The sequence below is a fragment of the Aphis gossypii genome, unplaced genomic scaffold (genome assembly GCF_020184175.1).
Source record: "Aphis gossypii isolate Hap1 unplaced genomic scaffold, ASM2018417v2 Contig00597, whole genome shotgun sequence".
Lineage (NCBI taxonomy): Eukaryota > Metazoa > Arthropoda > Insecta > Hemiptera > Aphididae > Aphis > Aphis gossypii.
In genome coordinates this window covers 11,173-26,695 of record NW_026083186.1, presented here as the reverse complement: position 1 = coordinate 26,695, position 15,523 = coordinate 11,173, and the positions used below count along the sequence as shown (strand labels likewise).

Here is a 15,523-nt window from a genome sequence, read left to right as displayed (position 1 = left end):
TCAAATGGATTTTCAAAATAGTTTTTAAAACTATCCAACTTTGCATTAATCTAAATTAATTTATCAAAAATAAATAAATGACTAATAATTATTATTTTTAATTTTTGATACTTATTATTGATTATTATATTTATATATACCCTAACAAATTCCACATAGTACGATTAGTAGATGCACCATCCGATATAAGACCTATAACTTGACCACCAGAACTTTCCATTAATAAAATAGCTTTTACTACTAATTTTGCTAAATCCACTCCTATTAAACATAATACATATTTATTAAAAATAATTTATAAATTGGATAAAAATAACTCTTTTTTAAGTGAATATAATATAAAAACCTTTAACAGTTCCATGTGAAGCAAATACGGCAATTGGTTGGACAAATTTTTCTGCTAAACTTTGCCACATAAAAACCAACTCGTGGTTTGCTTTTTGGGAACTATCTGTTTTATTTTCCAATTCAAGACCAAAATCTTCCAACCCCAAGTATGTTAATGAACGGCTATTAACACTGATATTTTCTCTTAGGAAAATCTCATCCAAAACTAAAACACCTTGTTTTTGCTGTTCGGTTTGTGTCAAACTTCTTTTTCAAAAGTTTGAAAAAGTTTGGATCAAATCCACAACCAATTTCTACAGCCAACAAATGTTTTCTAATGGTATTTACACATGGGAGTGGCAATATATTTTGGTCTCTTATAAATTTATAACCACTTGGAGACTATCTTAAATCGTGGTTCCAATTGGGACATTTGATAAGGATTTATAACATTTGTGACGTAACACTATCCGTCCGTAATAATATAACATAATTTTTATTACGATTTAAGAGGATGCTATACCGGCATGACGTGTTGTCACTGTCTTATACACGCGTAACATAGTTAAAAACTGTTTTGCATTATCATTGTTGATAAAATTATGAATTATTTGTCAAAAAAATTGATTTTATTTTGATTATTATTTTAATATAACATTTTTAATAGACTATTAGACTATTTAACATGTATAATATTATATTTCTTAATATTTAATATAATGTTGTTTTTAAAATTAAATAATAAACAAAGTAAATTATATTATATTGTATTTACTTGTTTGACAGTCAGATAAATAAAAAATTTATAAATATTTATATAACATCAAAATAGGTAAATCTATGTATCTTAAAACATATTACATAAAAAAATAATTCAACAAAAAAATATGATTTAATACAAAATACTACAAAAAAAGTAGTTATAACAAATCCAATTTCTACAAACATTAAACTTTAAATTGACTAGTTATATCTAACATTAAATTTGACAAATTTGGATATTCTTCCTTAATGCCTAAGTCATTCAATACTTTGTTGACTCTAAAACAATTAACAGGCATAAAAAAAAAAAATAATAATATAAATACTTTTCTTAAACTATTTACCCTGATCGAATTGAATGATTTGACAATAATTTCTTTTTAACAATATTATCTAAAAGTTTTCCAGCATAATTTCTTATGTTTTGATTTTCTTCTAGTGCCACAAGAATCATTGATACAACAAAAGTTATAGGATCATAACGAATCAAAAATTTGTTCATTTTTAATAAACGTATAACTTGCTGCAAATATAGAAATTACACATCACATCGGTAAACATTTTATAGTAAATATAAATACATACATCAATTTTCTTGTTGTCGACAAAGTCGAATAGAACATCATAACACTCATCATAAATCAACAATGCCATTATATTATATGATTTTAATGTATACATATTTTTCATTTCTTTTGGTAATTCACTAAATTTCGTATAAATGTTTCCAATATATTTGTTGGATTCTGTAAATACAATTAAAAATGTTATTAATATAATTTATGTAAGTAATAATGATTTAATATTTCTTAAATAACTATATATCTAAATTGTTGATCAGTATATTATACGGAGAATTTATTTATTGTGTTTAAAAATATAGCAATAAATTTATGACAATATTTTTTTAGTTGTTTATATACATTTATTTTAGACTTATGGGCTATTTAATTTTGTTTGCAAAAAACAAATAGTAAGCTGATATTCTTTTAATAAGAACTAGTAATGAAATAATATAATAATTAGTTAATATACGTAATTTGTTTAGCAAAAATACTATACCGTATTAGAAATAGTAAAGTAAATTACTAATAACAAATTAAATAAATTTATAATAAAATAGGTTTCTTAAAAAAAAAATGTAGGCTAAGGCTAACAGACAGATATTTTGTAATGATTTCATATAATTGTATAAAAAATAAATAAAATAAAATAAAATAATGATGATACATAATAATGAAGTATTGACCGCTTGATACCTACTTACTGTACAGATATTTTAAAATTAAAAATAATTACCCTCCTTTATCCATCCCTCAGAATGCATTTTTTGTACTTTGAGTATAAAACATTTTAATGTTGATGATATTTTGAATTTATTTATAGCAAATAAAAGTGTATCAATTTTTTCGTTTAAATCATATTCCTGGAACAAAATTAATTTTATACAAAACAATTTCTTCATTTCTGCATGGCACTTTTTTATAGTTACTTTTGATAATATTGGACCTGTTAATTGAAGTATTATACATAAACAATACAATTGTAATTCTTCATTTTCATAACTTAAGTCTGTAATGTATGACAATATAATTTTTTCTGGAAAAGCACCCTTTCTATACAGTTCACTGATAAATCTATCAAAATGAATACTTTATATAAAATAAATGAATAATCAATCTATATTAATTCAAAACACACCTGCAATTTGATATAACTCTTTTGCTAAATTCAAATTGATAACGATTTAAAGCGCCTATAAACATTTGTGGCTCCTGTTAATTAAATATTAATAATTGTATTATGTAATATTGAATTTAACATTTAAAAATGAGTAAACTTTATTAAATTATATATATTTTATTCGTATAGGAACAAAACAAAATATATAAGTATAATGTTAATGGTACCTAATAAATAATAATCATAATAAAAATAATTATAGATCATAACATAACTATTTACCTTTTTTTTGTTTTGCATTATCTGTTTTAATTCGTCTAATTCTCGTGGGTTATGTTTTGTTGAAGTACGAATAACGTCGGAGCATTTTTTTAACAGAACTTTTTGAAATGAAATTTCAGTATTTGTAATAAGTTTATTAAATTTTGAGTCATTAATCAAATTTACACACATATCGGCATATACGTGTGTGTAATTTTGTCTTTGTAAAGCCTAAGTAAATATAATGATAATACACAAGGTAAATTAGTCTATATTATTATTATATAATTTATAATCATTAATCATTATTAATGTATACAAACTCGATCGTATATTATATCGGTTACTTCTTCAAGTAGTTTTATATTATTTATTGGCAAAGCAATAATTTTTTGTGTCATGTTAGCCAAGTTGGTGATATTCAAATGATAAACAATTGATTTTACAACATTCAATATTTCCTAAAGATAAAATAAATTGTAAAAAGTATTGATTATAAATTTAAATATATAAAGAGTTTAATTAACATTTTATTCTATAAATTATTAAAAAAAACTATTCTATCTCTATTTGTATACACTTATACACTATTACAAGAATAATGAGCAATTATTATTTAATCTCTATACTGATTTTATGAATATAGTATGTATGTTCATTTAGGCCAGCGTTTCTTAAACTTTTTTATTCATGGAACCCTTTTTTATATTCACTTTAATCGTGGAACCCGTACGTTTGTTTAGATTTTTAACTACTTATATTAAACTTTCAACAATAAGTTATTACCGCTCGATAGTTAGACTCTGTACTTTGTTTCAATAGTTGTAACGCGTAAAACATTTTTTCCTGCTAGTCGTTAATCTTTAGTAAGATTTTTGAACATTTTGAAAAAAAGCACTTTAGTTTGGCGGAACCCTAGGGTTCCGCGGACCACAGTTTAAGAAATGCTGATTTAGGCAGAAGAAAGTAAAAAAGAGATCTAATATTTAAAGACATATTCCGTCTACAAGTTCTTACCATTTAATTTTGGTACTGATTATTCTTTCAGTCAGGTTGGATGGAAATATTAGAATATGTATTATAATAATCAAATTAACTTGTTTAACAAATGATAATTATAAATTTACAAACAAAAAAGTAAATACGGTTTTAATAATTATATATAACATTAAATACTTACAACTGAGTCATTTATTTGTTCCATGGTGTTTTTTTTTTGTATTGGATTGTTTATCTACCCGATTACAAAAAAAATCAACTGAAAACAAAATAAAATGAATTAGAATAAACAAATTTTAAGTATGCTTTGAATGTAGTTGGTGTAATAATATTTCACTCTTAAGGTACGGTTTCCCTGCTGTGTCTAGCGTCACTACCGGTCTAGAGGTAGGTCGCGTCTAGACGCAGCGTCCGACGCGGTCGTGCTGTTCCACTGTTCCACGCGTCTGACGCTGCCAGGGAAACCGTACCTTTATTCTATAACTTGAATTAAAGAAACTAGTTACAAATTACAATATATTAAAATATTTTTATAATAAATCATGTATTATAATATTTCATTTGTTTATTTTCCTCTCACGATTGGAACAAATTCAAACAAATTTAAATTGAGTACTTTTTATTTAGAAACTTATTACTCATAATAAAAATTAAAGTTAATCTATTAAATTAAAAATGTAATAAAAGATATTTAATTACTTACTATATTCTTTATGTATTATAAAAAATCGTAATTTTTATTATTACAATAACGATTGCATTAGTACATTACCGTTAACGAAAATGCATTTTTCAAGCACGGTTAAAGATATACAGGTTTGAGGTTAGCTGTCGCTGACCCGCCACTCGGTCAGATTGTGTTACCATTCAGTAGTTCATATTTTCACCATACGCGTAAGGCGCTAGTAGTAAGTAGGGTCATATTTTACTATAATGGTATAATGGTATAATCTGTACATCGTAATTCGTAGTATTTGACATTTGTACATACAACATTCCTACAAGAAATTCGTTCTACAAACCGGTGTAACTATTTTATGAAAGCGGTTTCATTTTTCTGAACCACATCGGTTAGTTATCGGTTATACCGATGCCGCGGATGCCCACCCCTTATTCAAACGTCTTATCACTGATAACAAGTTGAAAAATGAAAATATAAAATAATACAAATTTAAACTATACAGTATACAATTATATAAATATACAATTTCTATTTCAAAAAATAAAAGTATAACTTACAACGTCTAAATAATGAATGTTCTATAATAGCTGTTTGAATTAAAAATATTATTATTATTTAAAATTTATATTCAGTATTCACATGAGATGGCTCAATAGCAGATGTCTGAAACAAATATGGACAGTTATATTAAAGGTAAATTTATAATAGGTATTTACTGCTTATTGCCTTTTTGGAACTGACATTTACCAAAGCTTTGAATCCTATTATAAACTACACTTATAGAAATGTATGAAGATGAACCTGTATTAACGCAGAGAGAGATTATCCAACAAATGTATACAGAAATTCCTGATGAAGTAAATCATGACATTAGCGTCGAAGAAGATAAAGGTAAATTACTTACCTATGTAACAATATATATTATATATGTTTAAAAAAACTGATTTATGTGCATTATGTTTATTGATATTCTGAAATTTGACTCCAAACACTTTTACTGATTCTTGCGATACTGGATATTCCACACTGATCAATAGAAAAATTTATTTTTATAGACAGAACATGGTCAGTAGAATCTACCAAGTTGCTTATAACATTGCTTGACTCATATAGTACTCAATTTTTATCAGCCAAAAAAAAGGGTAAAAAATCTAAACTCTGGGAGCTAATTTCAAATGAAATGGCTAAAAGCCATTCGTTTTCGCCTAAAGTTTGTGATGAGAAATGGCGTAGACTATGCACTCAACATTGAAAATATTATGATTTATCAAAAAAATCAGGCAACAATGCAATTAAATGGCAGTATTATAAGTCAATGGATGAAGCAATCATACCTTTAGGAAAAAAACAATCCCTTTCTCCTCCCAAAGGTAAATTGATAACAATTCCTATTATTTTGAATTACTTTTTTTTTATAATTAATAAATGGTGTTTTAAACTTACTCTGTATTGTTGTGGATTAACTAAGTCTAACTTTTTGTACTGATCGTATAGTTTTCAATACTGTGATTTATATTTTTAGAATTACTGAATGAGTCATCTCAGCCATCTTACAGTGAGCCTTGTAGTTCTAATTCTACATCCACAACAATGACATCAAATATTCTAAATCCACCTTCACTTACAATTCCAACACCATCACAAATAACAATATCACCAACGTTGACACCAAATTATTCTTGCTCTACATTTAAAGCCAAGACACCATCATGGTTCGAAAAATATGAAAATATGAAAAAAAGATCAAATCAGTACACAAAGTATTGAACTGAACAAAAGGTGAGTTAAAAAATATTTATTTATTTAAGAAATTTTTGAACTAAAAATTGATATCATTCAGACTTGATAAATTGGAGAAAAGAGAACATGAAATGTTAGAAGTACAAAAACAACTAGTTGAAAAATTGAACACAGCCAATGACATTGAAATTCAAAAGTTGGACATGTTTAAAAAAATGTTTAAGATTGATTGATGAAATAGTAATTCAAAATAATATACCTATGCTCTGTTGTATTTTTAATTGTAATAAAGTAACTAACTATGTTTAACACACAATTATAAATTATTTTTATTTAGATGTATTCATTTATACTAACCGATGTGTTTCACAATTAGCCATATACCATGTAAACACCAGTATTTGTTTTTCAATGGAACACTTGAACTTTGAATTTGACAATAAAGGACCCAAATTGAAAATTAAAATCTAAAAACAAAACTATACATTATAGGTACCTAGTATAACTTATAAAATAAAAATATGAATAAATTAAACAGGCATTAGTTATATATGTATAATGTATAACCTCAATACTCTCTCTTGTCAAACGAAAATGAATTTTGAAGTCCTTATCTGAAAGGTTCAATACAGTTACTTTGGAAAAGTTTTTTATTTTACTTCTAACTTGTTTCTCAAATCTAATAAACACATTTCATCATCGTCATCTTTGTTATCATTTAAAGTCGATGTAATAATATCTAAAAAAAATATAACAGAGTTACTTTTAAGTACACACATATATATATAGAATAGAACATTAATTTCTAAAAATATTAGTAAGTATTGAAAATAAATGTTCTCATTTAGGTCTCTAAACTAAAGGAAAAATATATCTTGTAAAAATACTTACCAAAAAGTGTTCTTTTATGCGTAGGAAATCCTTGTACAATGTAAGAACTAAGTTTATTTTTATTTAACAAAAAATCTTTAAGTAATTGGAGTTTTAAAGAATCCAATTCTTTATGAGTACCCATTATTTTAAGTTAATTAATAATAAAATTTCAACCATAGTTAATAGAAGATTATCTATGATTAAATGATTTCAACTATTTCATAGAGTAATATTACTCTATGTATCAACCATTGTAATTTGTAACATTCAAAATGCGTGGGAACAACAGCATGAGATAATTTGATTTGGAGAGGGCATCTCGATCATTACAACGAATTTCTAGTGTAATTGGTATAAAATAATCAGTATCATAATAGTAAATTGGTAACCTTAAACCAGCATCGATATTCATAATACACACCGGTTTTGGTGAACGAATTTCTTGCTAGTTGCTATATAATAGATTATTAGAATTTATATGATCATAAATTTAATATAATTTATAAATAAAAAATATATTTATTTTAATAATCCTTAGGCCCAGCTAATAATTACCTAAGTTATTATTAATATTTTGTTTATGATATTAAAAAGCTATAATTGAGTATGTGGTCTACCTACCTTATATAACTAAAATTATTATAATTTTTTAAAAAGTTATACGTATTAAATAGTATTTTACAAAGAAATTTGACTAAGAAACAGGTTTAACCATTGTAATAGCTAATATCAACTAAACCCAAGTCCACACAATTCACGTATTCACTGTTATTGTGCGTCCATTTTATCTGAAACAAAAATGATTCAAATTAATATTTATCAGGATGTTAGTTTCAAATTTTTATTTTTAACTATCACTACAGTCTACAACAGCCGTCAACCGTCAATCAAGAAACTACAAAAGCATATAAAATTAAAATGCAAACTGGTGATAAATTTTATTAAATAATGCAATAAATAATAAAAGAACAAGAATATTACAAAATATTTAATAATTATGAATAGATAGCCAATAATAATATATAAGCAGATTATATATTATATATAGATAGGTTTTGATTATATATTATTATATATAAACATATTTTAAGTAGAGACCAATTTAGCAATTTTCTTCTTCTCTCTGCTACTTTTTTTTTCTTTGTGATTGTCTTGTACAGCAAAGTGTCGCATTCGCATGATTAAATAATTAGTTAAAATAGATGAAACGACTTGGCTTTTGTGTTCATTACAAGGGAATGAAATAGGAAAATTTAGAACATCATCTACAGTGAGATCAAATACATTTTTTTGTTGGCAATGTGTAGCAAAACTTTCTTCAACTTTAGTTAAAAAATGAAATAAATGTATGTTGGGATGAGTTAGGCCTCCTTTTGATTTTAAGTTCACCAATTCTGCTTCAGGAATATCTACATACTTCTGGTTATTTTTTAATGCGTTCAAGCAAAGAATGCAAGATGTATTTTTAATAATTCTTTTTGTCACATACCCGGTAGCATAGTAAATAAAACAATTTAATGCAGAAGCTTCATTGTAATTATGGTCTTCAAATATCTCATCGGCTTCCCAAGAACCTTCATCAATAAGTAAATCTAAGCATTTGTTGTCTTATAGTCGATTCAGAATGAAATATTTCTTTTAATTCAGACAATGCTATTTTCGGAGCCTTGCTATCAAGAATAGTGCAATTGCCTGACTTGGGTGGACGTAGCACAGAATATATAGATAAGATTCGATAAAGGTGTAAAAAAAGTAGGGCCTGTTGGGTGATCATTAGGCCCTGCTGCTTGTCGTATCATACCAACAAATTTCTAAAATTCAAACAGGAAAAAAATTATAATAAATGACACAAAATCATAGTTTGAGACAATAATATAGGTACTTCTAATGGATCTTGGTTCATTTTGCCTGTTAATACGTAATTGAATCCACAGTCATATAATAAATATCTGCAAAGTTCTATCGATGATTGTAGGGTAACACGAAGTCCTTCCACTGTAGAGCAAGTGAGAAATTCATTTGGACTTATTTTTGAATCATGTACCAATTGTTCCCAGTTATTAAGCCAAACTTCTGCATCTTCCAAAATCTGTCAATTAAAGATATAACACGTCATAATAAGTATTTCATTTCAATAATAAATAAAGTAATACTTATAAGGAATAAGAATGAATAGTAATAATAAAAAACAAATATATTAATGAAAAAAATAGTTAATAATTGTTATTCAATACCTTAAAGTCATTACTGGATTTGTTAATACCTTCAGAGGTATAGCGGCGATTTAAGGTGTCAAACAAATTGTTTAGAAATAATGTAAAATCTTGGGTTTCTTCATTACCTACTAAACCAACAATTTTCTTCTGCCTATAAAACTCTATACCGCAAGCCATCGATCGACTGAACACCTGAATAATAATTGGATACATTAATATGTAAATGTTAATAAATGGTAGTAGTTATTACTTCCCAATGTACAAACATTAGATCATAAGTGAGTTTTACATAAATAAATATTAACATTTACTATAAAACTAAAAGTACATTCAATAAATATTTTGAAATTTATTTAAGTTGTATTGAATTTTTTTTTACAACAATTCTTTTTTATTATTATTGAATATTTTAAAATATTTTACTTGGGTCATTAAACGAACTCGCATTTTCATTAAATTGGACGAATATAGATGTTCTTTAGTAACATTTGGGATGGCACGTGCATTGCCAGGATAAATTACATCTACATTATAGGCCTCAATATAATGAAACCAACTGACACATTTTCGATCAGGATTCACCTTAAAATAATACATTCAAACATTATAACATTATTCATATTAAATATTAACAAAAATACTACTTTAAGATATTTTTTTGTCGTGTAAGCGGTTTCTTATGTTTTTTAAAAGGCGTGGAACATTCGATAACACAAATACTTTTCTGTTTTCCTGAGTAAGTAAGATGTGTAAAATAGTTCTGGACCTAATTTACCACTAATTCCAAATTGGGTCCACATTTTTCGGTTTGTAGCAGCACCATCACAAATTATACCGTCAATAAAGCAACCAGAAGATTCTAACATCATTATTGCTTTTAATACAAGTTGGACCAGTAAAGTTTCTGTAATATTAAAATTTTAAATAAGTTTATTTAAAAACAAATACAATTTAAAAAAAATTACCGTTAACCGAATTAGAAGATGCAAATACAGCAATAGGCTGAGAGAATTTATCTGCTAGACCTTGAAAAAAAAAACTAACCCATGGTCAGCTTTATTCTCTGAAACATCAGTTTCACCCCCCCATATCTTCTAAGCCAGAATAAGTTAAATCTCGTGTGTTTACATATATTATATATTCCTTAGTTGAATTTCGTCAAACAAGAGAACTCCATGTCGTTGTTCCAGAGATTTATGAGACATCCTTCTTTAGCTCAAAAAATCAAATCCAAGGTTAGGTAACCTTACCTAACCTAAGCAGAGTAACATCCAGTTTTCGGAGTAGCGACGGTTTTTGTACTTGCTAGCTAGCTGTAACTATTTCTCTAACTAAAGTAGACTGGGAATTATTTCAATTATTTTTAATTATAAGATCATTAACTGAGCTATCTGATAATTGATTTAGTCTTTTCTTAACTTCATTTAACTGATCTTGTAAATATTGTATTCTATGTTTTGCTCTTAACACTTGTTTTTGTAAAATATGCTTTTTATTGCAGTGCTTATCAAATTGTTTTTTTTTTTTTGTATGCGATAATAATAACCTAGTCGATTTGCCAACAGACAACCTTGATTTTTTTTAATGAAATGCTCTTCTTAAGCCTTTACAAAATGAACATTTATTTTTAATAGATGATTTATCAATTAAATATGGACATTCAACTGATATACTATCAAATTCTTGAACTAAAGGCCCACCTGAACATATTTTTTTAGAACTTAAAATAATCATAATTGAAATCAAATCGTCCAACGAAGAAATATTTGAATTTCCACACAAATCTTGAAGGTTAATATCTTTTCATAAACATTACATTTCAAAATCATATCTGAATCTAAAAACATCTGTTTTTCAATGCTAATTCCAGCTTCATTGTTTTTACATTTTACTGTATACAATAGGTACAATATATGGTTTATTTGCTCTATGTATCTCATATTTCCAATTATCTGGAAGTGTGATTGACTCAAGATCACAACATATTTTCTCAAACTTTTGTTCAGTGGACAAGACTGAAGATACTTCAGAAAATCCTGGATCAATATCATTACTACAAGGATGTTTAGAAATTTTAGATTCAGCCTATAAAAAAAAAATATTTACAATATGTAATACATAATGTATACTAGGAATATCCTATATAATAGAACTTTAAAATTAATTATAAAATTGATATAGGTACAACATTTAAATATGATACGAACAGTCAAATATTTTATACATAATATTTATATATTGTATCTGATTAATTAATATTTTTAGTAAGATTGTAAAATTCACCTCTACTACTTTAATGTTTTTAGAAGAGATTAATGAACTATCTCGCTTTATAGGAGACTTTCTTTTAGTTTGCGGATTCGATAAATATTTTGGGCCAAATATGCAAGGGATAGCATCTTCTTTTAGTTTTGGATACTTCAAATTGATCTGAAAAACATTGGTCATTTAAAAAAATAGTTAATTAGATAAATAAAATAAAAATCATTAGAGGTAAAATTGATCCCCGTAGAGTACTTTGTAAGTTTTAAGTTTAGATTTTACGAAAACGTGTTATTTAAGTGACATATAAACAAAAAGTTCAAAATAATTATAACTTAAAACATTAAACAGACGTATACCATAAGGAAACGTATGGTTATACGAAAAATAACTTTATGTGTTATTCAACTTTTTGCTTCTCAGATTACAGGTGAAATAATGGTCGTAGGTACTTCGACCATAGACCCTTTTTGAATTGTCGTACGCTAAAATACCAGAATCTCGAGTTTCATAGTGATCGATCGAAAATTCAAAATCCAAAAAACACGTTACTACATAATTTTCTAAGTACAAAAAACATACGAAAAATCATAACTCCCGAACCACAAGTCGCATAACGTCGATCTCGGAACCCATCGATTCGTCGCAAAGTCCTCTATAATATTCAATTACAAAAACGGTTTGTTGCGCCCAAATCTTAGTGCCCATTCCAAAAAAACCGAAAAAAAATGCAAATTTTGAACTTTTGAAGCCCCAAATTACAGGGAAAAACGGCTTCTACGGTCTCGACACAAGACGCCAAATTTGATCACCGACCTTCAAACTACCCAGTTCCCGAGTTTCAGAAACATTGTACAAAAATTAAACATTTTCAAAAATACACCTAGGGGGGGTGTTCAAAGACCCTCGACTTCGGGAATGCGTCTTAGAAGAGCCTAAACCAAAACGTTTGGTGAAGCAATGGTGTCCCCCTAAGTTGAAACCTGTCCGAAAAATACTAGATTGTCTAGATTACCTACCTATTTGTGTATTTATATTATATTAAAATACAGTATTTGTAATTAAGGTGATTTGTTTTGAATGAAGGAAAACGATTTTTGTTATCCGACAACTTAGATTTACTTTTAAACTTTCAAACGATAAGTAAATAAGAATGTTCGCTGTGGATGAAGGACTTAGTATTTTAACAGAAGCAAGCTGCAAATTGTATTGTGACTAAAATTTGAACCTCTGTACTTGACTATTTTATAGTTTTATGCAGTTATATGTTTATTTTTTTATGCATACATAATAACTTAATTTATGACAAGTCTCAAAACCTTTAACGCTGAACAATAGGTATAGTAATTACAAAATAACAAGGGTAAATATTATGTTTTCTATTCAGAATTATTGTGGTCGTCCATTTGCGGACGAGATTAATCACACATAAGAGAACGAGAAATTGTGAACCCAAAACTTTATCGGTAGAGAATTTATGAGGATTCCATTTAAGTGGTCAGTGTAACAAATCTTCCAGTAGTTAAATAGATAGCTTTCAAAAAGCATAAAAATTTTTTTGAGTTATTTATAGACCACTGAAATTTTCGATTTTTTTGAGAAATTTTTTTTAAAGTGTCGATAAAAAATTTTTGGATGACCAAAAAGTTTTGAAAATTTAATACAAGGTTCCTTATGAGTTGTTTTTATTGTAGATAAAAAAAATTAAAAATCGTTAGTCACAATTTTTTTTTATAAGAGTTTATAGTTCAAATTTTTACGAAATCTGTCGAAAACGCCAAAGTTTGCAAGTAATGTTGAAGTTGAAAAATCATAAAAATTTTTTCTTTTATAACTAAGTTTTGAAATTTTGGTACAAGGTTCTCCATACACTTTTCTTCAAATATCTGTAAAAAAAACTCAACCGGATTCGGACAAAACATTTTTATGAGTGTTTGAAATTTAAATTTTTACAAAACCGCGCTAAATAACGGTTTAGCCTCAAACGATTATTGATATTTGTTATAATTCAAAAAGTATAAGTCGTAGATACTTGAAAATTTTACCAGTTATTTAGATTGGCATTTCATTTACTTGATTTAATTTTCAAAATGTTTTGATTTTTTTTGAGCTATTTATAGACAACTGAAATTTTCAATTTTTCTGAAAATTTTTTTTTGAATGGTCGATAAAATCTTTTTGGCCCTATCAAAATACTTGAAAATTTTATACAAAGTTCCTCATATGTTATTCTTATAGTGATTAAAAAATTATAAGAATACATAGGCACAATTTTTTTTTATTAGCATTTGAAGTTCAAATATTGACAAAAATTCGTCAAAACTATGAATACTTGGAAATTATTTTGTAGATATATTTCATAAAAATTTTTGTATAAGTAGCTAAGAGTTGAAAATTGAATACAAGATTTCTCATAAGTTTAGCTTACAATAATTAAAACAGAACTTAAATTTTGGTGTATTCAGGCCGTTAAAATATGTATAAACCACCTTTTTCACCAACCACCACTGGAAATTATATCCTAGGCTGATAAACCATCTTCGTTCAGAATCGTTTTTCGTATATAATGATAACTATAATTGGATTCAATTTTAACACTCCTATAATATATAATATAATAATGAATAATGATCCATACGGCAGAGCGGTACTCACATGCCCACTTCATATTCGCTTTCATATTCGATATACAATATCGGGACTATTCAATAGCCCACTCGAAAAAGTGGCGTCGATCAATTGTCCCGGGCGGGAAGCGTTGCCTAGTCGCCTAGACAGACGCGCATGGGGGACTGCCTACGTGTAGTGTGTAGAGTTTCCTGACGATGGTCGTCTTCTCTTCGGTGACAGCTCGCTATCTCGTTCTGTCGGTGATGTTGGCGGCACGAGTCGGAATGTCCGTAGACGTCGTTGCTACTACGGTTGGTGTGTGACCGGGTCGCAATAACGTTCGTCCCGACTTAGCCCGGAAACGGGCTGTTTTATAGGACTCGGCCGGTGTCGTCGGCTCTTCGGTAACAGCTCGTTGTCTCGTTCCGTCCGTCGGTGATGTTTTTGATTGATCTTCGGTATTTCGGGGCGGTTGTTCTCCTTAAATTTCCTTCTGTAGACGGCATAAAATGTTGGTTTTCTGAGGTCTTGTTGTCTTGAAGGTTGAAGGAATACTGATGGCGATCGGTGAAATGCACCTGTATTTATACTCAATTTCTGCTCCGGGCGCTGTTCTCATTGGCGGAGGGCTTTGTTATGACGAGTAAATATGACATCGATTATATAGCCTGTTAGGCATCGTTGATGTCATTTTTTCGTCATTCTCGTCTGCAATACTTTTAGATTCTGAACGAAGTGATGAATGTATTGATTTTACAATGGTGTGTGTTTTTTTTTTTTTGTGTCTGTGTACAGAATAACTAGTCGAAATAATGCTCCAATTTCAAACGATGGGGGTGGTTTCCGATGTAAAAGTGAATATCCTTGGTGCATTATAGAGGTAAAAAGTTAACATTTTCCAACAGTTTTCAAAAAAATCGAGAAAAACAAAAAAAAAAATGACGGAAAAACGAGAATTTTTACGCAAAACCAGATTTCGACCAAATCGATTTTTTTTTTTTAAAGTGTCGATAAAAAATTTTTGGATGACCAAAAAGTTTTGAAAATTTAATACAAGGTTCCTTATGAGTTGTTTTTATTGTAGATAAAAAAAATTAAAAATCGTTAG

At 27.6% G+C, this 15,523-nt stretch overlaps 2 protein-coding genes across 3 annotated transcripts; one reads left to right on the top strand and one right to left on the bottom strand.

The window, feature by feature from the left end:
- Positions 1-1,054: 1,054 nt before the first annotated feature.
- Positions 1,055-4,884, bottom strand: LOC126554765 (uncharacterized). The gene is made up of 10 exons (XM_050209800.1): positions 4,736-4,884; positions 4,214-4,291; positions 3,357-3,494; positions 3,055-3,264; positions 2,791-2,864; positions 2,582-2,726; positions 2,389-2,515; positions 1,675-1,835; positions 1,434-1,612; positions 1,055-1,368 (listed from the first exon to the last, which is right to left on the bottom strand). Exons 2-10 carry the CDS (start codon positions 4,235-4,237, stop codon positions 1,275-1,277), a joined length of 1,152 nt encoding a protein of 383 aa, XP_050065757.1. The 5' UTR covers positions 4,238-4,291; positions 4,736-4,884; the 3' UTR covers positions 1,055-1,274.
- Positions 4,885-5,214: 330 nt separating this feature from the next.
- Positions 5,215-6,783, top strand: LOC126554767 (uncharacterized). 2 transcript variants are annotated; one of them, XR_007606725.1, is made up of 5 exons: positions 5,215-5,407; positions 5,498-5,605; positions 5,770-6,084; positions 6,237-6,493; positions 6,555-6,783. XR_007606725.1 is itself a non-coding variant. In XM_050209801.1 (4 exons), exons 1-3 carry the CDS (start codon positions 5,374-5,376, stop codon positions 6,479-6,481), a joined length of 387 nt encoding a protein of 128 aa, XP_050065758.1. In that variant the 5' UTR covers positions 5,215-5,373; the 3' UTR covers positions 6,482-6,493; positions 6,555-6,783. The 2 variants fall into 2 exon arrangements, 1 of the variants encoding a protein (XP_050065758.1); XM_050209801.1 differs by lacking the exon at positions 5,770-6,084.
- The last annotated feature ends 8,740 nt before the right edge of the window (positions 6,784-15,523 follow it).

What these genes read in the sequence shown, in the direction of transcription:
- LOC126554765 (XM_050209800.1), bottom strand. Translation starts at nt 4,237, where the DNA reads ATGGAACAAATAAATGACTCAGTT. An exon ending in TGAGGGATGGATAAAGGAGG is followed by an intron (nt 1,836 to 2,388) that starts GTAATTATTTTT and finishes TTGTATTTACAG; the next exon opens with AATCCAACAAATATATTGGA. An exon ending in TCGACAACAAGAAAATTGAT is followed by an intron (nt 1,613 to 1,674) that starts GTATGTATTTAT and finishes CTATATTTGCAG; the next exon opens with CAAGTTATACGTTTATTAAA.
- LOC126554767 (XM_050209801.1), top strand. Translation starts at nt 5,374, where the DNA reads ATGTCTGAAACAAATATGGACAGTTATATTAAAG. An exon ending in TATGGACAGTTATATTAAAG is followed by an intron (nt 5,408 to 5,497) that starts GTAAATTTATAA and finishes CTACACTTATAG; the next exon opens with AAATGTATGAAGATGAACCT. An exon ending in TAGCGTCGAAGAAGATAAAG is followed by an intron (nt 5,606 to 6,236) that starts GTAAATTACTTA and finishes TTATATTTTTAG; the next exon opens with AATTACTGAATGAGTCATCT.